This window comes from Mesoplodon densirostris, chromosome 19 (assembly GCF_025265405.1).
Source record: "Mesoplodon densirostris isolate mMesDen1 chromosome 19, mMesDen1 primary haplotype, whole genome shotgun sequence".
Lineage (NCBI taxonomy): Eukaryota > Metazoa > Chordata > Mammalia > Artiodactyla > Ziphiidae > Mesoplodon > Mesoplodon densirostris.
The window spans coordinates 6,179,457-6,204,047 of NC_082679.1; the positions used below are offsets into that span (position 1 = coordinate 6,179,457).

At 48.5% G+C, this 24,591-nt stretch overlaps 1 protein-coding gene across 1 annotated transcript; it reads right to left on the reverse strand.

Moving 5' to 3' along the window:
* Positions 1-5,730: 5,730 nt before the first annotated feature.
* LOC132479528 (myeloid cell surface antigen CD33-like) lies at positions 5,731-12,112 on the reverse strand. The gene is made up of 7 exons (XM_060083050.1): positions 12,061-12,112; positions 11,614-11,994; positions 11,134-11,412; positions 10,858-10,905; positions 9,473-9,569; positions 8,452-8,533; positions 5,731-5,901 (listed from the first exon to the last, which is right to left on the reverse strand). Exons 1-7 carry the CDS (start codon positions 12,092-12,094, stop codon positions 5,731-5,733), a joined length of 1,092 nt encoding a protein of 363 aa, XP_059939033.1. The 5' UTR covers positions 12,095-12,112.
* Between the last annotated feature and the right edge of the window lie 12,479 nt (positions 12,113-24,591).

The following is a 24,591-nucleotide window of genomic DNA, read 5'->3' on the forward strand; positions in this document are numbered from 1 at the left end:
ATTTGGGGTAAGAGTGATGGGACCTTTGTGTCACAGGATTGAGAGGAAGCCCCCACAGGAAGCCCAGAGCTGAGGTCAGAAGGTAACCGACCACAAAAGAGGAACTCAGCACCCACATGCTGCCAGAGCTGCGTGGACCTTGGAGGGTAACCACTTCTACTTTCCATATGAGGCCCTGGTGAGGGTCACAAGCAGCAAATACAGCCCAAAGGCGTCTCCCGGATCCCTGTCCACAGCCTGTCCCTCCCACACCTCTGTCCGCAGGAAATCAGGCCGGTCAGTCCCCGTCAGGTGTGAGATGCAGGAGGTGCAGCCGGGGAAGCTCCATGCATGAAAGACGGGGATGGGTCCTGCCAGGGTGAAAGAGGTGGTGATTAGTTACTGGCATTGTAACAGGGAAGAGCCAAATCTGACTCCATGTTGGATCTGTTTCTTTCACTTTAACCTTTGCTTCCCGTTGCTTTTGTTCACTGAAAGGATACTGTCTATACATAATGGCCTGCCTCCGGGAACCCTGCCCCTCTGCCTGAAGGTTAAACCAAAGGGCCTTCGTTCAGGGAAACATCTGGACCCTGTTCCACCTGTGGCTGGCTGCAAGAAAGAAGAAATTAACACATCCCCTCCCGGAGGCTGGCCATTCCAGGTGATATTTGCAAAATTTATGACCTTTTCATTTTACTTCCTCATCTCCTCTCCCTCTCTGTGCTGTAAAAGTAACTGGCATCCAAACACCAATAAAATGGTTTTTCAGAGACACTAGTCTGCCATCTTCTAGGTCTCCCAGCTTTCCGAAAAAGTTGTAGTTCCTTCCCTCAACCCTTTGTCTCCGATTCATGGGCCTGTTGTGAGGTGGGCAGAGCGAGCTTGGACTTGGTAACAAAATGAACGTGATACCGGCACAGGAGCACCTCTCCTTTCAGGGGAGCGGAGCACAAGGCAAGAATGCGACAGGCTTTGTCTCCATCCTTGAGAACTTCTCAAACGCCCCAGCTCCTGCTGATACAGTGTGAGATAGGGGCAGTCCAGAGAGAGGCTTGGAGGAAACCCCATCACTCTATGCAGCTAGAAAGCGAGTTCCCAGGTATAAATGGACAGAGAGGTTGGGACCAGGATCCAGGAGGGTGGTCACAAGGACATGCTCCTATAGGTGGTCCCGAGGCTTCCTGACCTGCTCACAGCCCCCTGCCCCAGGCCTCCCTGGTGTTGACTGCACACGCCAGGCTTGGGAGCCGGGCATTGGGAGCAAAATGACAGCCCAGCGTGACACTGGGGGATGCCAGGTTTTGGAGAGGTAGGTGGGCCCTGCCCTTCTCCTTTCCAAGCCTCAGTTTTCTCATCTGTCACATGGAAGGGTCACAATGTCCCAGCCTTGTCTGTGGGAGAATCTGATACAAGGACAGAGGTGGGCGTTTTCTACAGACTCTTCTGCGGCTGTCATGCAGGTCAGGTGTCTGGCCCTGCCCATTCCTCAGGGGTCATTCTGAGTCCCACCCTCAGCGAGAAGCTCGCAGTGGTCAGCACTTCCCTGGGGCTTCCTCACCTGAGGCCTTTCATGAGGGGCTCAGGGGCACAGGCTCTGCTGCAGATGGCTCTAGGCTTGAGCTTGGTTCCCTAATGCTTACTGTGCCACCTTGGGAAGGGGCTTAACCTCTCTGTACAGAGGTGTGCCTATGCTCACATGGTGTTGGAAGCTGAATTGTGTCACCCCCCAAATTCATATGTGCATGTCCTAACCCCCAGTACCTCTAAATGTGATTGCCTTTGGAGACAAGGCCTTTAAAGAGGTAACTAATATAAAATCAGGTCATTGGGGTGGCCTTAATCTAATAGGACGGGTGTCCTTGTAAGAAAGACAGATTAGGACACAGACACATACTGGGGGAAGACCAAATGAAGATACAGGGAGAAGACGGCCATCTACAAGCCAAGGAGAGAGGCCTCAGAAGGATGTATATATATGTATAACTGAATCACTTTGCTGTACAGCAGAAATTAACACAACATTGTAAATCAACTATACTTCAATTAAAAATTTAAAAAATTTTAAATAATAATAATAAGAAGCCAGCCCTGCTGACACTTTGATCTCAGACTTCCAGCCTCCAGGTCTGTGAGAAAATGAATTTCTGTTGTTCAAGCCGCCCAGTTGGCAGTACTTCCTTACGGCAGCCCTAGCAAGTGAACCCACCGGGTCACCCCGAAGATTCGATGTGCTCGTACAAGTGGAGTGCTCAGAGCAGCCTAGAGCAGCCCAAATTGACGCGGCCCACACAGTGGCCAGTGGTCAGCCTGCAGGATGGGGCCACTCCGAGGACAGGAGGAGAAAAGGGAATGAAAGAGGTGGTAACCCGAGGACACCTCGGCTTCTCCTCCTGGTCTCAGAGTGGCGGCAGTGAGAGGTGGCGTGAAGCGACATCTTAATTCCCTGCCCAGGAATTGAACCTGGGGAGCCTGGATGAAAACCAGGAATCCCAGCCACCACACCCCCTGGTTCTTGCTCCCAGTGAAAAATGCATTTCTCACGGAGGCAAAACTGTAAAAACAGGTACAAAGTTTATTATTAGAGACACAGCACGACAACAAGTGGGAGAGCACACAGAGAAACAGTTTGCTTAGTTAAGACAGATGTAAGGCAGAGACGCACACCCGGAGGGAAAGGGTGTGGGCCTCCCCCTAATGAGGAGGAGCCCCATAAGGAGGCGGTTAAGTCATTCATATTCAGCAGTTCTTCCGTGTCTTTGTTTACCTTTGGCCAATTATCTGGTTTCTTTTTCCACACCTGACCTGCCCTAGGACCCTCAACAGCATGCGTGCGCAGCTTTTTTCCAAGATGGATTCCAGCCCAGAGGTCTATGGGACAGACTTAGCATCACATACTGTGGGGCGGTGCCCCCTCCTTTTTGACCCCCAAGGAGGCTTTCTGTGCATATGCAACGTTTCCCTTGCCCCAGGGATGGGAAGTGTATGACCTCTTGATCTTTTAACAGGGTTTGTCCCACTCTGTCCAATGTCTGGTTATTTACCCTATTTCTGTTGCTGGTTTTTATATTGAGGTGCAGATCTCGAAAGATAGACAGGAGTCTGGTCATCACTATGTAGTCCTGGAGCCTGTTGGTCTCTTGCTTCAGGAAATGTAAACAGGGGGCTGGGAATGAAAGTCCGGCCTGGAGCCCATCTTCTTCTCACCCCAGGAAGTGTGAACAAGAGGCCAGTTGTAAGTGTCTAGCCTGGAGCCCATCTATCTCCTGCCTCACTCCGTGCACCGGCTCTGATCTCTACTGGCCCTTACGTCACTCTGGCCACACTTCCGTTCCTCTCCTCAGGCCAGGACGTGCTGAACAGGCCTCTGTTCGGGCAGGTCCCTCTACTGGCTGAGCTGGTGGCCGCTCCTGCACCCTGGGTGCCTTTCTCCCATCTGTTGAGCAGAGTGTCCTGTGGGGTTGGGCTGAGGTGAGGCCAACACTGGAGGAGAACCAGCCAGGGTCAGGAAGGGGGGTCGAGACACAATCACAGTCTGGCGCGGCCGGGGCTGATGCAGCGGGGAGGACGGGGCTGTGGGGGCCCCAAGGAGGGAGAGAGGACCCAACCTGGATGATGGGACAGGTGAGCTCATTCCTGACAATAGGATGATAACCCTTGACTGTTCCTCAGTCAGGGTTTGGGAAACGGTGGGTCTGAGTGTTCCTCCTCGTTTGGCTGTAGGGACTGGGATGCCCTGATTCTGCATTGTTTTTCCAGTCCTGGGGTCCTAAACCAACCTGCCTTCTTCCTACCACTTTCCAGAATTCTCCTTTGGTTGTCTCTTGCATCATTCGCAGGGTTTATAGTTGTGAACAGAGGGAGAAGCAGGGAACAATGGGCCAATGTCATCTTGTCTGGATTGGAAGGCTAACCAACGACCTTTAATGTGTTGAGTCACGTCACGCAGGCTGACATTATCATAAACGAAAATCTGACTTAACTGTTCTTTCCGGGTGTAGGCGCCGGGTTTGGGCACCAGGCCTTTTCTTACACTACACCAGAATCTTTCATCTGTTCAAGTGTCATTTTAGAAACTGGGGCATCATGCATTATCCCTGCCATGGTTTTGGTGCTGCTGGTATATTTGGTGCAGTTTTTGCTTCAATTGATTTTCAATAAAATTAGAGTGTTAGGCTTTTTAGGAGGAAGTTTACAAGCTCCTGCTTCCCTCTACCTTCTCAACCCAGACTATAATTTTGAACTCACTTTGAAGGATAAGAAGGTGTTAGCCAGATGACTTCATGGGGCTGGGTCTTCCTGGAAGGAGAGATGCAGGTGCGCAAAGACAGTGAGGGATGCATCAGAATGGGTTCTTAGAGAATGGCTTGACGGATAGGTGGTTTGGGATATGGTGATGGAGAAGCAGATTGGGTGAGACTAAGAATAACCTAGAACAGAGGTCAGAAAACTACAACCCTGGGGCTGCCTGTTTTTGTGAATAAAATTTTGTTGGCACACAGCCACATTAATTCATTTGCAAATTGTCTATGGTTGCTTTTGCACTACAGTTGAATAGTTGCAACGGAGACCATATGGCTTGAAAAGCCTAAATAGTTACTATCTGGCCCTTTACCAGAAAGGTCTCCTGACCCCTGACCTAAAATGTCAGGTTGAGAAGCTTGTAAATTATTCTTTTGGGTTGAGGAGAGAGCAGTATTTTGGCTATGGTCAGCTCTAAGATTTAGGAAATTCTCTAAATGTTATTACTTGATTTTGGCTATAGCAGGATTGTAGAAGACAGGGAGGATGGAAAGGGAAGATGCAGGAATGGAAAGAGATGGTGCTGGAGGTCAAGTCAAGGAAGGGATCCATGGGAGGGTTTTGAACAGAGAGTGAGACTGACATGTAGCCGATGTGGTGCCCGGGAGAGGACATACCCAGCCTCTGGGTGAAATGTGCAAACAAACAAACAAAATGTTGCCTGTCATTTCAGTAAACAAAGGACATTGTCCGCCATTAAACCATCAACCACTGCAGTCTCCCCCAAAGGTGTGCCCGGAGGGGAATTCAGGACGGAGAACAACACGATACTGGCCCTAGATGGTTAAGGCGCATGTCTAAGGAATAAGTTCCAATAAGCTCAGACTCTTGCATCTTCCCATACATAGAAAAGCTCTAAAAGCTCTAAAGTCATTACTTTGAGATGTCTGATTTTTGTGGTTAGACATCTTCTGATGTTCGACTACATGTTTGTCTGTTTGTTTTCAGCAAAAACACCTTTATATCCTGGCTCCTCCCTGACCTCTTTGGAGCAGCTCCTCAGAGCTATGGGAGAGGCTGTCTCCCAGGCTATAGTCCTCAGTAAGATCCCCAAATATAACATAACTTGCAACTTTTAGGGTGTACGCTTAGGTCACAATGTATTAAGACTTCTGTTGCATAGTTTGCACTTTCGTTTAATCCTCACAACCACCTTGTGATGCTGGACTTCTCACATCCATTTCACCAAAGCAGAAAACCAAGATGTAGAGGGGTAAGGTGTCTTGTATGATATCATACTCTTAATGAGTGAAAAAGCATGGATTTGATGCCAGGTCTCTCTGAATGCAAAGCCTAAGATAGTTTCCAATATAGCAGGAAACTCACTAACAGTAGTTCATAAACCCATCACCTATGGGGTTGTTAAGTCTCTAAGGATTAGCCTGTGGGTCCCCCGTTCCTGTAGAGGATATGGACGCTCTGGCTGAGGCTGATGCTGCATTTGGTTCCTTACTTGGTCCTGATCTCCGTGTATTCTGAGTGGGTGCTCTCCTGAGGATGCATCCTATGAAAGGTGAGGGAGGCGTAATGCAGTTCCTGCTCCATCTCCAAGGTGGGGGTGGCCCCTGCCGAGCTTGTGGGGTCAGGAGGATCCTCTAACTCGGACTCTTGCTGGTGATCCTGTATGAGGGCAAAGGAAGGGGTCAGATCAAGGTAGTTTCGGGGGGAGAAGGGTCCAGGAAGTGAACTTGACTCTGGGACAGAGCATTTATTCATTCTTCCATTTTGTCACCAAACGTTTCTGAAGGTTCCATTTATTCAGTCATCCAACAAATATAATGCTATGGATTGTTTTCCAGTTCTGCTGAGCACTCACACAGACCTATGTAGAAAATATTACTATGTTACAGGGAGAGAAACTAAGTCTCAGAGAGGGTAGGTTCTTCCCAAGGTCACACATCTATTGATCACAAACTCAACTCCTGGCCCTCTGAGGTTTCCTGTGTACCCAACGTTGGATACACAGGAGGGTGTTTACGGAAAAACTCACTTCTCCTGTGTGTCTCTCCTTTACTCTCACACTATTATCACACTCACAACACTTCTGGCACCAGATGTGTGGGTTCTTTGTACCCCCACACCAAGGAATTCTCCCACACCAGCTGGGTGTCCTACAATGTAACTCAATTCTGACACTATCTGCCTGGAGATAGTGTCAGATCCCACAGGTTAAGGGCTCAGGCCCATGAGACTGCCTCCCCCCCCACCACTTCAGATGTCAATCACAAGTCCAGGTTGTCACCTGTGCTTCTGACCAACTGGCTATAAATCAGAGGTTCCTATGACCTCCTCCTCAGGTTTGATTAATTTGCTAGAGTGGCTCACAAAACTCAGGAAAACCGTTTACTTACTAGATTACTAGTTTATTATAAAAGGATAGAGCTTAGGAAGGCATGAAAAGTCCGATGAAGAAATACACAGGGCAAGGTATGTGGGAAGGGGTACAGACTTTCCATCCCCTCTCCAGACACATCACTCTCCCAGCACCTCCACTTGTTCACCAGCCAGAAGCTCCCTGTACCCCATACTATTGGGATTTTTATGGAGGCTTCCTCATGATTAAGTGATGCATCTCTCCAATGCATCAGGCTTGTCCCAACCTCTGAGCCCAGCACCTGTGGCTCCCTCTGTTTAGAGCCCTTCAACGACTCTCTTTCAGGGGCTCACACTGTGTTCCTTCACTTCCTGCAGGTGTTTTCTCAAAGACTCCCACCCCCAGGACTCTCCCTCCCATTCTTCCATTGCATTTCCCTCCATAGCTCTTATTTCCTGTGTATTTTCACTACTTACCTGTTCATTGCTTTCACCACAACCGCCCCACTCCCCTCTCAATAAATGTAAGTCCTTGACAGCAAGGGACATTTTCCACTTGTAACATATGTCTCTGTAAAAATGCAGGTATTACCCAATGCTCAGAACAATCAACAAGTGGGAGATAGTTGCTGAAGGAATAAGTGAATGCATGGGTGATGGATTTGCTCAAAAACCTCAGTGATGGCCACATTAGTCATAGCTCAAGAAATAAATGAAAGTCAGGGTTCAGAGGATGAGCATGAGTAGGGCTGGTTGATACGGACATGTGAGGAGAAGGGGACAGATGGGCAATGATTCTGAGATGCAAAAAGCTTACTTTGCTTGAGCGAGCCTGTTTGGGTGAAGTGCAGCATTAAAGCTGACTCTGGTTTTCCTGCCCTAAATGTCAATCAAGTTGTTTGGCAGTGTGGAGAAACAGTGCATTTCAGACTTGGGCAGGATGGGACGACTGTCTTTGATGCAGGTAATACAGATGCAGGTAATACAGATGCAGGTAATGCAGATGTTTGGGGGAAGGTGGGGAGGCTTCAGCAGGATAAGAACTAAGTGGGGAGCTCAGCTCAAAGGGAGTGTTTGTATCAAGCTGTATTTAGAAGAAACGCAGACATGCTTTGCAGTGTATCAGTGCAGGAAGAGGTGATGGGGGAAAGGGCTAGATCTCTGGCTGGAAATCAGGAACAAGAGTACCATTGATGAATTGGAGAACTCAGCAGAAGTATGTTTAGGGATGTATTAACCATGTGTTTCTGATGTTTTGACAACTGGGGCTTTGTTAACCCTCTAGGGATTGCCCCTGCCAGTGCTAGTCAATTTCTAGAGATTCTAAGGGATCTGCCTGCAAGCCTGCCCTTCATATTGCAAATCGATCAGCCCAAACCACTTCCTTTATCAAACTCTTACTCTCTGGACCATTATCCTCCTGCTCTCATCACCCTGGGGCCAGGTACCAGACAACTAGAGACAACCCCTACACCCCAGAGCATTCTGAAATCATTCAAACAAGACAGTCCTCAGTCTGCTTACCCTGCCTGTTCCTTCCCACGTAAACCACAAAATCTCTTGCCCAGGTTTCCTCCTCACTCCCTCTGCCTCTTGACAGACCCTGGTACTGCCTCTCATGGCCCTGCACGGTGTGGCATGCCCCCTCCTCTTGGGAACTGTAATACCTGTCTTTTTTGCGGCAATCGTCTCCTGATCTGTTGACCTCACATACAGGAATAATAATAAATCCTACACTTTCAAAGAAGCAGGAAGGGAAAGAGCTCATTTCTGGACATGCTGAATGGAGCATGGCTGTGGGCCACCCCGGGAGACATGCAGGGCAGGCCGCATTGCCAGGATGCCCATGTCACTCACCAGGGAAGGTGACCCTGTGGCAGGGTGGATGTCCTCCATACCCACTGCAGTCCTGGCTGCCTTCTTCCCGTAGGTCTTCACTCTGATGGGAGACACTAGGGTCTGTGACACAGGTTATCTCTTTTGAGGCTGGAGTGAGTGACTAACGCAGGTCAAGAGTAGGGTGAGCCCAATATATCCAGAGAAAACCATAATTCGAAAAGATACATGCACCCCAACGTTCATAGCAGCACATTTACAATAGCCTGGACGTGGAAGCAACCTAAATGTCCATCGACAGAGGAATGGATAAAGAAGATGTGGTACGTATATACAATAGAATATTACTCAGCCATGAAAAAGAACAAAATAATGACATTTTCTGTGACATGGATGGACCTAGAGATTGTCATACTGAGTGAAGTAAGTCAGACAGAGAAAGACAAATGTCATATGATATGGCTTATATGTGGAATCTAAAAAAATGGTACAAATGGACTTATTTACAAAACAGAAATAGAGTCACAGACGTAGAAAACAAACTTATGGTTACCAAGGGGGAAAAGGGGTGGGATAAATTGGGAGATTGGGATTGACATATACACACTGTTATATATAAAGCAGATAACTAATAAGGACCTACTATATAGCACAGGGAACTCTACGCAATACTTTGTAATGACCCATATGGGAATAGAATCTAAAAAAGAGTGGATAGATGCGTATGCATAACTTATTCACTTTGCTGCACACCAGAAACTAACACAACACTGTAAATCAATTCTACTCCAATAAAAATTAAACAAATAAAAATTAGAAGTGTAGATGGAGCCCAGGAGTCTTTATAACAAGACTGTAACAAGGTCCCTTCTCCCTCCCGGCTTCTGGATCTGGGACCAGGGCTGGGAACACACTCATGCCTGGCTAGGTGTCTACTAGCTGGATCCTCACTACCCCTGCACCACCCCACCCTTGCTCTGGGTCCTCACAACCCCTCCAGGCCCTTCTTCTCCTCCACTGGCCCACACCCAACCCAGCTCACGTGAAGAAGATGAGGCAGAGGCAGAGAGCAAGCAGCGTGGTGACACCAGCTCCCCCAATGGCCCCCTCAATCACTCCTGCCCTGGTCCCCGATTTTCCTGCAGACAAGAGAGACTTGGGGAGAATTCCAATCTTGATGAGCAGGCATACGTCTCCTCCTCTCCTCAGCAGGTAGAGAGGGGTGCCCCTCCCTTCCCACCGAGGGTTCAGCCCCTAGGTTCCCCCACCATTTGTAGGACCTCAGCCTTTTCCAGAAGGACACAGTCTATGCCACACTTCCTCTCCAGCCCACGTACTCCCAACAAACTTCAGCTCTTCGTGGAGTCAGCTATTTCTCCATCCAGAGTCTCTCTGCAAAAGACTCCAGACCTGGCCACAGCAGAGCCATGAGGCTCTGTGCCCCGTGGACATTCCAGAGAGACAGACAGACAGAGAGCATTGTGGGATGCTGAAAGGCCTTGTCTCTCCTTCCTTCCGGGGAGGGTGCCTAAATCTGCTCTCCTGGCCTCTATTGACCCTGTCACTCAGGGTCCACGGTGATCTATTGTGCCTTCAGAAGGAGGTGGAAGCAGGAAGCTTCTCAGACCTCCAGGTCAGACCCAGACAGCTCTCCTGGCCCTGCCTGGTGGCTCCCCAACACCCAGGGCAAGGGATGTGCGTCTGGGCATCACCTGTCAACAGTTTGGTGGGCACTGCTGAGAGAGCCCTAATGGGGCTCACTGTCCAGTTGGGGGGCCAGATGTTATGACGAGTGGGAATGCAGCAGTGAGGGGAGCGCTGGGCTCCAGAGAGGGGTCAGGGTGAGGGCTGAGGGGCTGACAGTCAAGAAAATGGCCCAAAGAGATGTTGGGACAATGAAACTATTCTGTATGATACTATAATGGCAGATACATGTCATTATACATTTGTCCAAACCCATGAAATGTACAACACCAAGAGTGGACCCTAATGTCAATTATGGACTTTGGTTGAAAATGATGTGTCAATGGAGATTCATCAGTTGTAACAGGTACCCCCTGGTGGGGGGAGGCCGTGTGTGTGTGGGAAAGTGCAGCGGGGAGAAGGGAAGTCTCTTTACCTTCTGATGAATTCTGCTACGAACCTAAATCTGTTCCTGAAAATAAAGTCTACTTAAAAAATGCCCCCCCAAGGCCTTCGGTGACTGGAGAAAGATAAAGACCATATCTAGAATGGGCAGGGAGGAAGGTGTGGGTCACATTGGCAAGACCAGAGTCGGAGGATACTGCAGGAAGAGACCTAATGGGGGCTTCTAGTGTCCACACCCGACCTGCACCATTTGAGCTCTGAAAGTGCAGCTCTGACCCAACCTGGAAGAGACCCCACTCCAGCCAATGCCCCATGGATGGGTGGGGTGCTCCTTCTTACCTGTGCCATCCCCTAAGCACTCATCTCTTGCTGGGCTCTGTGGAGCACCTAGGAATGGAAGACAGAATGTCCTTCCGTGAGAGGACTGGGGTGAGATAAGGGTAGGAATCCCGCACACACACACCCAGAAGCCACAGAAATGCAGGAGGGACAGGGCTTCTGTCCTTCTAGGCCTCCTCCTCAGCCGGGTCTCCAGGGCAAGAACACCAAGCATCCCCAGCCTGACTCACCTGCCCCCATACCCTCACGCCCCGGGCGTCATGGTGCAGCACTCACAGGTGACATTGAGCTGGATGATCCTCTCCACGATCACACCACTTGTGGGGAACTTCACCTGACAGGTGAGGTTGGTGCCATTGTCCTGGGGCTGTGGGGTGATGGTGAGCACTGAGGAGAGGTGGGTCCTGGGGCCCAGGGAGGTGAGGGCAGCTGACATCCAGGAGAAGATGGGGGGCGTGCCCCGCTCACAGGCCCAGGGCACAGAGCAGGTCAGGTTTCTGGGGCGGCCAGACTCCAGCGTCCCAGAAATGAGGATGTGGGGTGTGTGCATCAGGGCTGATGATGGGAGGGGGAGACGGGGTCAGGAGGAGGATTAGAGGTGCAGCCCTGAGATAAGCTTCAGGCTTTGGTCCAGCCCCTCTTCCTGAGCCCCCACTTGCTTTACCCCCGACCCCTCCCAGGAGGGGGTCCTATCCGAGTCCTGCCCTGGGGCTCCATGTCCTTCCCCTGAGGCCTCTCCCGGACCCCACTCCTTACCCGTCACATGCAAGGAGAGCTGGTTAAACTTATAACTCCGTAACGTTCTTCCTCTTTCCACACGAAAAAAATATGAACCTTCATCCCTCCTCCTGGCGTCTCTGATGTCCAGGGAGCAACTGTTGTCTCCACGGTCCCCTAGGAGGTGGAATCGGCCTTGGGTCTCTTCCTGAACTTTACGATCTGGGTTGTTTGTGGCCACAGGGGCATCCAGCTTCTCATCGGCCCCTTCCTGGAACCAGTAGCCGTGAGCTGGAACAGACTTCTCCCGGTATCTCTGGGGGTAGTAGAAGGAGCAGGGCACGTGGACACACAGGCCCTCCTGCACCGTCACGGACTCCTGCACCTCCAGCCGGTAACTCCAGTCCTGAGCCAGGGACCCTGCGGGGGAACGAGGATCAGCCGCAGCCCCTGCCCCGCCCACCCCTCTCCCTGCAGCCCACCCACCTGCCCACAGCAGGGACAGCAGCAGCGGCAGCATCTCTGAGACGGAGGGCTTCTGGGCGTCCTGTGTGTGAAAAGAGAAGGGGGAGGAGAGAGGGAGGGAAGGCTGCGGGGAGACCCACGGGAAGCGGGGAGGAACTCGAGACCCAGCTGTTCACAGAAGAGGAAGTGCAGAGCCGGAGCTCATCCCCGCCCCGCACCCCCCCCCACCCCCCACCCCCCACCCCCACCGCACAGAGCGGACGGACAGCCCTCGGTCCAGAGACCCCGGAGACCTGCCCGGAGAGGAGCAGGCAAGGAGGAGACCCCTGTCCTGCCCCCCATCTCGGGTGGGTCCTTCCAGCGCCAGAGCCTCTGAGGACACGGAGGCGTAGGACACGGTGAGCACCCTAAGGTCCTCCCGTCTGAGCACCGCTGTCTACACCAGGGAGCCGCTCAGCTCCTGTCTTGACCTGGAGGGTCACAGCCTCACCTAGACCCTCGGGTGGTCGGTCCTGCAAGATGTAGGGCTCTTTAGGGTCTGTGTGAGCGTCTGGGGCAGAAGACAAGAAGGGGCTCCTGGGTGACGTGAAGGCAGCAGCCAATCATCCATTCACTCCTTCACCCAACACTGAGCATCTTGGGCTGCTGACCTGGAGACCAGAAGGGATACGGCTGGCCTGGTCCCTGCCCAGGAGATGCTCCCACCCGGTCCCATCACTTCCTCCCCAAACAGGCAGCACTGTCGGGCTTTAGAGCTGCATCACTGGTGAGATCGCCATGTGTCCTGGTAGCATACTGGGTATTTTCTTTTCATGAGTATGATTTTTTTTAATCTAGTAAAAAAAATAACTCTTTTCAAGTTGAAAACCTTGAAATTCTGTACCTATAAAACAACCAATCCTTATTCCTTCTCCCTGCCAGCTCCTGGCAACCACAGTTCTATTTTCCATCTCGAGGAATTTGACTACTTTGGCTACCCCATATAAGTGGAAACATGGAGTGTCTGTCTTTTTTTCACTAGGTTGTTGAACTTACCATAATGTCCTCAAAGTTCATCCATGTGGTAGCAAGTGTCAGAAATTCCCTCCTTTTTCAGGCTGAATAATATTCCATGGTTTTGCTTATCCCTTCATCTGTTGAGGGGCCGTTGGGTTGCTTCCATCATTTGGCTAATAGTGAATAATGCTACTAGGAACACGAGTGTGCAAATATCTCCTGGAGTCCCTGCTCTCAGTTCTCTTTGAGCGATATCCAGAAGTGAAAGTCAGGATCATATGTTAATTCTAGATTTAAGTTTTTGAGGAAGTATCATACTCTTTTTTTTTTTTTTTTTGCGGTACGCGGGCCTCTCACTGTCGTGGCCTCTCCCGCTGCGGAGCACAGGCTCCAGACGCGCAGGCTCAGCGGCCATGCCTCACGGGCCCAGCCGCTCCGCGGCATGTGGGATCTTCCTGGACCGGGGCACAAACCCGTGTCCCCTGCATCGGCAGGCGGACTCTCAACCACTGCGCCACCAGGGAAGACCGGAAATTTTTTTTTTACCGAACCTCCAAATTATTATGTTTTTCAATTTAATTTAATTTTTATTTTGTATTGGAGTATAGTTGATTTACAATGTTGTGTTAGTTTCAGCTGTACAGCAAGGTGATTCAGTTATACATATACATATATCTATTCTTTTTCAGATTTTTTTCCAATATAGGTTATTGCAGAATATTGAGTAGCGTTCCCTGTGCTATGCATTGTCCTTGTTGATTATCGATTTTATATACAGTAGTGTGTATGTGTTAGTCCCAAACTCCTAATTTATCCCTCCCCCATCCCCTTTCCCCTTTGGTAACCATAGAAAACCATGTTTTCTATATCTGTGAGTCTGTTTCTGTTATTCATATAGTTATTATAGCTTAGTTATTCATATAGTTATTCAATAGTGCTGTTCATAGCAGCACTATTCACAATAGCCAAGACATGGAAGCAACCTAAGTGTTCATCCACAGATAAATGGATAAAGATGTGATATATATATATATGAATATATATAATGGAATATTACCTAGCCATAAAAAGAATGAAATAATGCCATTTGCAGCAACATGGATGGACCTAGAGATTATCATACTAAGTGAAGTAAGTCAGACAGAGACAAACATTATATAATACCACTTACATGTGGAATCTAAAAAATAATACAAATGAATTTGTACAGACTCTCAACCACTGCGCCACCAGGGAAGCCCCTCTTTTTAGTTTTTTAAGGAACCTCCATACTGTTCTCCATAGTGGCCGCACCAGTTTACATTTCCATCCACAGTGCAGAGGGGCTCCCTTTTCTCCACACCCTCTCCAGCATTTATTATCTGTAGACTTTTTTTTTTTTTTTTTTCTTTTTTTGCGGTATGTGGGCCTCTCACTGTTGTGGCCTCTCCCGTTGCGGAGCACAGGCTCCGGACGCACAGGCCCAGCGGCCATGGCTCACGGGCCCAGCCGCTCCGCGGCATATGGGATCCTCCCAGACCGGGGCACGAACCCGCATCCCCTGCATCGGCAGGCGGACTCTTAACCACTGCGCCACCAGGGAGGCCCTATTTGTAGACTTTTTGATGATGGCCGTTCTGACTGGTGTAAGGCGATACCTCATGGTAGTTTTGATTTGCATTTCCATGAGGATCCTTTTCAAATGAAAGTTCAATCCTATCTCTGCTCTCCTCAAAGGCTTCCGGATACTTGCACTGGCCTGGAAGCCCTTCAGATAATTGTCTCTTAGGTGAACACAGAACCCACTTTCTTCCACTTTCAAGTCTTGGCTCAAACATCACCTCGGGCACACTCTCAGAAATAGAAAATTGCCCCCCCAAATGTCACCTGTTCTTTCCCTGCCTGATGCTTCTCCAAACACATATTACCATCAAACAGACTCAATATTTTTTCTTATTTTTTTTAATGTTTCTATCCTTCTTATATCCAGAAGAACAGCTTCTTGATGACAGAGATTTAAAAAAATTTTTTTATTGAAACATAGTTATTTACAATGTTGTGTTTAATGTCTGCTGTCCAGCAAAGTGGCTTAGTTATTCATATACATATAATACATATTCTTTTTCATATTCTTTTCCATTATGGTTTATCACAGTATATTGACTATAGTTCCCTGTGCTGTATAGTAGGACCTTGTTTATCCATTCTATATATAATAGTTCACATCTGCTAACCCCAAACTCCCAATCCATCCCTCCCCCCGCCCCCCAGTAACCACAAGCTTATTCTCTGTTTGATGACAGAGATTTTTGATGCTGTGTCAATGATGCCCCCTGGGAACCTCCAACAAGGGGGCACAGAGTAGATGTCCAATAGTACTTGCTGAATAGTCTATAATTAAGTGTATGCCACTCTTCCACCCAAAACCAGACAATGAAACACACACACACACACACACACACACACACGGTGACATTTAAGACTGAGCCTGAGGATGCTCAGGACCTGGAGAGGCAGGAATGGGGAGGGAAGGATGTTTCAGGGGAAGGGACTGCACATGCAAAGTCTCAGAGTCACAGAGGTCTGGCCAGGCTGGGTGTGGAGATGTGCGGAGATGCAGGGAGAGGAGGGATCTGGGTGGAGAGTCCAGCAGGGCAGAGCCCGCCAGGGCTGCAAATCCAGCCGGTGGTGTGTGCACCTTGGTCTCTGGCCGTGGAGAGGAAACACAACTGTTCCTGCTGGGCAGCAAGTGGATGGTCATGGTCTCTGCGAACAGTCCAGAGGCCTGTGTTTCCCAGGGAGATGGAGGCAGGAGGTGGGTGGGTTCAGAGACCCAGGGAAGAGCTGAGGCTGCTGGAACGACTGGGGTCAGGTTGGGAAGGAGACGGGCATCAGGACGAGCTGTGCTTAGGAGGAAGGACGGACAGCACTTAGTGATTATTGGATCCTGGAGAAGAGAAGCGGGGGTGAAAGGGGGCAAACCCCGTCCTTCCTTCTGGCCTTAGAGATGGGGGCCACCTTGTCATCAGCGTGACAGGGAACCCAGCAGAGAAGTGGGTTTGGGGAGGAAGATGGCAGCTCCACTTTGGGTACGCTGGGCGGAGCAATCCTGGGCGCCATTCTGGGGCAGGTGTGCAGTGGGATGTTGGGTGGTAGGATGCCGACATCACTCACCCGCGGGGTCACCTGGAATGGCGTTTGCAATAGACGCGCCCCCTGCCGTTACTGTCATTACTATCATCTGGTGGCCACAACCTGAACTTCGGCTTCTGCAGATTTCCCACGTGAAGAGGTGGTCCAAACAGCAGCTCAATACAGGTTTCTATGAAAGAACGCTTGAATAAATGGATGAAGGCTGTTCCTCTCCACCTAATTCAAAGTGAAAAACTGCTCTGGATCTTGCATCCCACATCAATCTTTTCTTTAATGGAGGCTTTTGCTTTGGGCAGCACCTCCTTTACTCAAGGTTAACACGTGCAACTGTTTCTCTTGCTTTTCACATGCTCTGAGCACCTTGTACGCGTGTGCCCGGAGATGCCCGATTCACACAGACTACTGTTTATACTGTGGTGGGAAGAGCAAATTGTGTTTGGTATGAAGGCAGGACATAGGTTTGTATCAGTGTGCAGTAAGGTTCTGTTACAAAATTTCCTGTGTAGCAGCCATGAAACGCCCTCCTCTCTCTGCAGAGGTTCCTGGAATGCTACTTTTTACCAACCTCCCATCTAGTGCAGAGCAAGCCAAAACAGAATCTACTGTAAAACCGCAGTTCACCAAAAGAGGATGAGGGAGGGCATTCTTGCCTGTTTGAGACCACCCTCCTTTGGGAATTTTCAGAGGCAGAAATTCAGGTTGTGGCCATCAGATGGCAGTAACGATTCCTCAACTTCTAGTCTTCAACCCAACAGCTTTTGGAATCAGGTGACAGGTTATCTGAGACTTGTATGATTAGCCAGATGTAGTCCAGTTATGGTTGAAGCATGTTAGTGTAAGCATTTAGTGTCAATTAATTACTGTTCTAAATTATTTACCTACAACAGATCCTCTGAGCCTTACGACTGCCTGCCGAGGTCAGTAGTAATGAGCCCTTTCCATTTACCAGGTTCAGAGACGTCAACTCATTTTCTTTCTTTTTTTTTAAGCTGCTTATTGAGATATAATTTATATATGAATTTATATATCATATAGTTATATATGATATAATTTATATATGATATAATTTATAAACATGGGACATATTTAATGTACACAATTTGATGAGTTTGGACATATGCATTTACCTGTGAAACAAGGACTGCAGTCAAAATAAGAAAAATATCCATCACCTCCCAGAGTTTACCTGTGCACAGTACTGGTAACTACAGGCTTTATGTTGTACAGCAGATCTCTAGAACTCATTCATCTTGCGTAACTGAAGCTTTATATCCCCATTTCCTCTCCCTCAAGCGCCTGACAACCACCACTCCATTCTCTGCTTCTCTGAATTTGACTATTTTAGATACTTCATATAAGTGGAACCATGAAGCATTTGTCTTTTTGTGACTGGCTTATTCCACTTAGCATAATGCCTTACAAGAAATGCTTGAGAGACGTCTTCAAGTTGAAACGAAAGGATGGTAAAGAGCAACATGAAAGCATATGGGAGCATAAAACTCACTGGTAAAGGCAGATAAAGAGAGAAATGCAGAATACTGTAACAGGGCAATGGTGGTGTGTAAATCACTTTTAATTTTAGTCTGAAAGTAAAAGACAAAGTTATCAAGGATAACTGTAACTATCCACTATTTGTTAATGGATACATAAGATAAAAAGATATAAATTGCCACACGAAGAACATAAAGTGTTGGGGGTGAAATTGTAGCATTTGTTTATGTGATTAAGGTTAAATTGTTGTCAACTTATAATAGACTATTACCACATGGTGATATTTCATGACCCCGCTTTCTAGAGAGCAGATCCAGCTCTTGCTTGGAGACAAGATTTGAATCTCATCTTCCTGTCTGTAGAGCGGGGGTCCCCACCCCCCGGGCTGTGGACGGTACCCATCCTCGGCCTGTTAGGAACCAGGTCGCACAGCAGGAGGTGAGTGGAGGGCGGGTGAGTGAACCAAGCTTCATCTGCTGCTCCCCACTGCTCCCCGTTTCTCTCATTACCGCCTGAACCATCCCCCCTCCCTGCGCCTGTCCATGGAAAAATTATCTTCCACGAAACCGGTCCCTGGTGCCAAAAAGGTTGGGAACCGCTGCTCTAGAGCATCTGGGGTTTTTTTGTTTTTTAAATTGAAGTATAGGTGACTTACCATGTTGTGTTAGTTTCAGGTGTACAACAAAGAGATTCAGATTTATATATTCTTTTTCAGATTCTTTCCCTTTATAGGTTATTACAAAATACTGAGTAGAGTTTCCAGTGCTATACTGTAGGTCCTTGTTGGTTATCTATTTTATATAGAGAGTAGTGTGTATATGTTAATCTCAGACTCCCAATTAATCCCTCTCTCCTCCACCCACACCCTTTTCCCTTTGGTAACCATAAGTTTGTTTTCTGTGTCTGTGGCTCTGTTTCTGTTTTTAACGGTACACTCCAAATCCCCAACCTGCCTCCCACCCCACAAAAATATATACAGTGAGGGATAAAATGTGGATTGGAGTTAAGTATTGGCTTGTCCACAAGGTCTGGGGCTCCTGTCTTATATGCCTCTGCCTCCTGAGTCCCCTTTATTTTTTTTATTCAGGACACAGTTTGACCTGGCTTTAGATGTGGCTGGATTTCAGGGTGCATATGATGGAAGGGCCTCTCTCTCTCCTTGCTTTTTTGGTGGTGCTGTTGATGATTTGATTCAGCCTGGTTTTTGTTCTCAGATTCATACAGGTAGGAGCTGTGATGTCCACTTTGCAAATGAAGACACTGAGGCCTGCAGAGGTTAGGTAATTTTCCTTTAGAAACTGGAGTCTGGGCACATCTCACTGCTCCATGAGGTCCGGACCCTTGCAGCTGTGCATCTAGCTCAACGTCCCCTGGGGAACGTTGGTAGGGCGCCCTTTGCTGCTCATCCAGGGAATGACTGGGATCACTGCACAGATTTCCACTGCCCTGATCATCTTTTTTTTTTTTTTTTTGGCAGCGCTGTGCTTATTTCCCCCGCTGGGGATTGAACCCACTACGGCAGTGAAAGCACTGAGTCCTAACCACTGGACCGCCAGGGAATATCCCAACTTTTTCTATTCATATTTTTTCACTATCAGCTGCTTCCTGATGCCTAGTTCCCACCCTATCACTCAGGGGCTAATCTATCTCAAGATTTATAGTCTCACTACATAGGTATGATAAATAGGAAATAATAACATTATTATTACTGTTATTATTAACAGTGCTATTGTTTTTTAAGTTATTTATTTATTTATTTTTGGCTGCGTTGTGTCTTCGTTGCTGCTCATGGGCTTTCTCTAGCTGTGGCGAGCGGGGGCTAATCTTCGTTGCAGTGCGCGGGCTTCTCATTGCGGTGGCTTCTCTTGTTGCTCTAGGCACGCGGGCTCAGCAGTGGTAGCTCGCGGGCTCTAGAGCGCAGGCTCAGTATTGTGGCGCATGGGCTTAGTTGCTCTGCGGCATGTAGGTACCTTCCGGGACCAGAGCTCAAACCCGTGTCCCCTGCATTGGCAGGCGGATTCTTAACCACTGCACCACCAGGGAAGCCCCGCTATTGTTAATCTTAATCTTATTACTATTTTCCCATTCCACTCCCTTCTTCTCTGGAAGCTGATCGGGGACCCTGACACTTACCCTCTCTATCCAGTTCTTACTGTACCCCCATGAGGATGTAGACCAAGAACGGCATTGCCGCGTTTCACAGCTCCATGGCTCCCCCTGGCGGTCGGATGCACTTGGGGTGATGGGGTTTGCCCAGGCTGGTCCACAAGGATGGGGGCTGGGGGTATTAGGACTCCACCTTGTTTACAGTTCCACAAAGATTCCGGGTTAATAGTCCTTGTGCTCTCCAGGCCTGATACATAGGTGGGAGTGGAAATTTATTAATGTCCATGCTGGCTACACCAAGCAAGACTTTGCCCTGGGCGGGGCTGTGACGTTTTGCTCTTCTGATAAGAAAGAACAAAGCTGGGCTCCAGAAAGCGATTAAGGTCTCTTCGAGACTGCTCCCCTGGCTGCCACCTGCTCCCAGGTGAGCCCTGGGGCTGGCTAAGGGGAGCTATACCTGGTATTAGCGTGTCTTTCCGGAGGGAATCAATTCCCCAGCATCGGTCAGACTTCTCTGATTCCGGATGTTCAGGGGCTGATGATGTAGGAAATCTCATGCTCTTGACTAGGGTTCAGACAAGATGCTCCAAGTGATAGGGAATCCAGGATGGAATGGGCCAGGGCCAGCTCCGGCGTCTGCTTGAAGGCAGGGGAGTGAGTCTCTGGAGGCCGGGAGGTGTTCCAAGCCTGCAGTCACCTCCCGAGGGTCTCATTGCATTAAACTCTCAGGTTCGTGCGATGAACCGGAACTGGGCTCTGAATGAAACCGGTTCTATCTATCTTGGTTCCGACTCATCGGACCAGTCATCGCTGATCATGTACAGTCTGAATAAAAGGGAGGGACATTTCCCTGCAATAATTTGGCACAAAACTCTATCTAATGGGGCTGCTCCATGTCGGATGTCGCCAAAGAGGTCCGGTCAGAAGCTCTCTGTGAGAGAGGTTGCTGGTCTCCTCCTAGTATCCCCCACTTCCCTTTAGTAATAAAGACCCCCTCTCCACCCCACCCCCCACCATGGACACCTGTTCCTTCCCACCCCTTTTGTATGTAACATTCAAGATGACCCAGGGGCAGAATTCTGATAGCATCACAACGTGTGGGAGTTTGGTGAAACTCAACGTGAATCAAGGTAAGTGTGTTCCAGCAGGATAGGTGTTAGCTCTTCTCTAAATGTTTGATAGAATTCGCCTGTGAAGCCATCTGGTGGCATGGACATATATACACTACGAAACATAAAATAGATAGCTAGTGGGAAGCAGCCGCTAGCACAGGGAGATCAGCTCGGTGCTTTGTGACCACCTAGAGGGGTGGGTGGGAGGGAGACGCAAGAGGGAAGAGATATGGGGATATATGTATATGTGTAACTGATTCACTTTGTTATAAAGCAGAAAATAATACACCATTGTAAAGCAATTATACTCCAATAAAGATGTTAAAAAATATAAATAAATAAATAAATAACTCATGTAGAAGAAAAAAAAAGTTAAGTGTGTTCTAAGACTGAAAAAGTGGGGGGAGTGATAATGCCCCCCAGAAAGGCTATGCTTTTCATCCAAATCAGAACTTGCTTTGAACGCAGGAAGAAGGCAATGACATTCTAAGAAACACAAAAGACTGAAGAATTCTATGACATCCTTTCTTATCACATTAGTTCCCTGCCTTAGCCAACAGCTTACACTGAAAATGATGCCCTCGGAGGAAACGGAAAGACAGGGCCCTGGAGTTCTTCCCCTTCTCATCCTTCCTTTACTCATCAGGAAGCGGAAGGCAGAGCGTGTGGGCAGAACGTGCCTGTATCCGGAAGTGACATAAAAACAACGGAGGGCTTCCCTGGTGGCACAGTGGTTGAGAGTCCGCCTGCCAGTGCAGGAGACGCGGGTTTGTGCCCCGGTCCGGGAAGATCTCACATGCCGCGGAGTGGCTGGGCCTGTGAGCCATGGCCGCTGAGCCTGCGCGTCCGGAGCCTGTGCTCCGCAACGGGAGGGGCCACAACAGTGAGAGGCCCGCGTACCACAAAAAAAAAAACAAAAAAACAAAAAAAAAAACAGCTGAGGTAACAGGGAACGTTATGAACCTACTGTTTCCCCCCAACTAAATTCATATGTTGAAGTCCCAGTCAGGACCTTTAGAGACATCATTAAATCAAAATGAGGTCATTAGGGTGGGTCCTAGTCCAATGTGCCTGGTGCCCATATAAGAAGAGGAGATTAGGGCACGGTCACACCAAGAGGCAAGACCCTATGAAGACAGCAAGAAGACCGCCGTGCACAAGTCAAGGAGAGATGATGCCTCAGAAGGCACCAACCCTGCAGACACCTTGATCTTGGACTTCTAGCCTCCAGAACAATGAGGAAATAAATGTCTGTTGTTTAAACCACCCAGTCTGTGGTACTATGGTATGGCAGGCTGAGAAGACTAACACAAAACATTATTGTATAATACGTGCAGATTTCCAGTTTCAGAAGATGAAAAAGGTTTGGAGAGTGATGGTGGTGACGGTGCACGACAATGTGAATGTACTCAAGGCCACGGCACTGTATATCACTTAAAAATGGTTAAAAGAGTCAATTTTATGCTGCGTATACTTTGCCACACACACACAAATCTGAATTAGTGCAGTGCAGTGTTTCCACTATTCTGTTAAGAACAAAATACATACACCTGTACCACTGACAAATTAGGAATCGTGCAAACTCCAGGATTTCATAGATGAGTTAAATGTTCTTGTATTCAAAACTGGCATTGCACAGTATAAAGACGAATGGTAAGCTAATGCTAATAGTTTAAATTTTAATTGGCATTGCACAGTATAAAGACGAATGGTAAACTAATGCTAATAGTTTAAATTTTAATTTTTCTTGGAGCGACATTAAATAGAAAATATAAATCACCACGATGAGTCAAGAGAAGCACAGCAGAAAGAAAAGGAAAAGATTTATATTTTAGTACGCTTAATGACACCTTTCCCCTGATTTTTGAACAAGGAGCCTGTATTTTGATCTTGCACTGGGCCCCACAAATTATATAGCCGGACTTCCACCCATGTACATGTCTATTGATTGGGATTACTTTATTTTTTATTTATTTATTATTTTTTTTGCGGTACGCGGGCCTCTCACTGTTGTGGCCTCTCCCGTTGCGGAGCACAGGCTCCGGATGCGCAGGCTCAGCGGCCATGGCTCACAGGCCCAGCTGCTCCGCGGCATGTGGGATCCTCCCGGACCGGGGCACGAACCCGTGTCCCCTGCGTCGGCAGGCGGACTCTCAACCACTGTGCCACCAGGGAAGCCCTGATTGGGATTACTTTAAATCAATATGGAGAAAACTGACATCTTTCCAATCCTTAAACATGATATATTTTTTCATTCATTTGAATCGTCTTTAATTTCTCTCAGCAATGTTCTGTATTTTTCAGTGTGGAAGTATTGCATATATATATATATTTTAAAGCTGTTCCTTTATGGGTTTTGGTGCTATTATAAATGGGCTGGGGTCCACTTTTAGGACCAAGTTGATCTGCACTGAGGGTGGAAAATTTTACAGGAGTAAAATCTTATCAGAGCACCTGGCACCAAGTGTTTGCTGAACACAGGCTGGATCCCTGAGCTTTGAACAGAAAGGTCCTACTGGGAATTTCTCCTGACTCTGGAGAAAACCAGCATCAGACCTCAGTCCTTGCATGTTGGGTCCCTCCTGGAAATGCCCACCCACCTGGCCTTCACCTGCCTCTGTCTTTGAAAGCCGAACTCAAGAGGTGGCTTCAGTGCCTCATCCAGTTCTTTGATTTCTTTCCACCAAGGCTACTTTATGAAGTGATTGCTGTGATATATCCGTTTCTTCGCGTTGGTGCTATAGGTGAATTTTGGGATCATGTTGTTTCATTCATCAGATGGACGTGTGATCACTTGGGAACCTTCCTCAGTCATTTGGTTTGTTTCTATAAGGGGGGAGATCATGAGCTGCTGCTTGACCCCCATCTCAACCCAGAAACCCACCTCTTACTCCCATTAACTTGTCCACCCTCAGTGCAGATCAACTTGACCAGATCTCTCTAAATTGGATCATATGAAGCAGCAACCATTTTGCTTTTAGGAACTTATCCCACAGACATACACACACACACATGTGAAAGTAGACACAGGATTATTCCTTGCAGTGTTTCTGTTAGTAGATTAAATGAATCCCATGATTTTCTGCTAACAGACAATACATACAAAATCAGAATCCATCCACGTGATGGAATACTCCACAGCCATGGAGAAGAAGGAGGCCAGTCTCACTACTGGTATCCATGACCTATTAGCTTTTAGGTGAAAAAACCAAGGCTCAGAGCAGCATATGGACCCTGGTTAGTTCCCGCGAGGGGACTGTGCTTCTGAGGACAGACTCTGCTGAGCATTTTGAATTTTGCATGCTCAAAGGTACTTAAATAAACAATTGTGGGCTTCCCTGGTGGCGCAGTGGTTGAGAGTCCGCCTGCCGATGCAGGGGACACGGGTTCGTGCCCCGGTCCGGGAGGATCCCATATGCCGCGGAGCGGCTGGGCCCGTGAGCCATGGCCACTGAGCCTGCGCGTCCGGAGCCTGTGCTCCACAACGGGAGAGGCCACAACAGTGAGAGGCCCGCGTACCACAAAAAAAAAAAAAAAAAAGTTAGAGGTGCAGCCCTGAGAGAAGCCTCAGGCTTGGGTCCAGCTACTCCCTCTGAGCCCCCACCTGCTTTACCCCAACCCCCATCTCAGGAGGAGTGTCTCATCCCAGCCCTACCCAGGGACCTCTAAGGCCTTCCCCTGTGACCTCTCCTGGATCCTACCCGTTATCCATCAC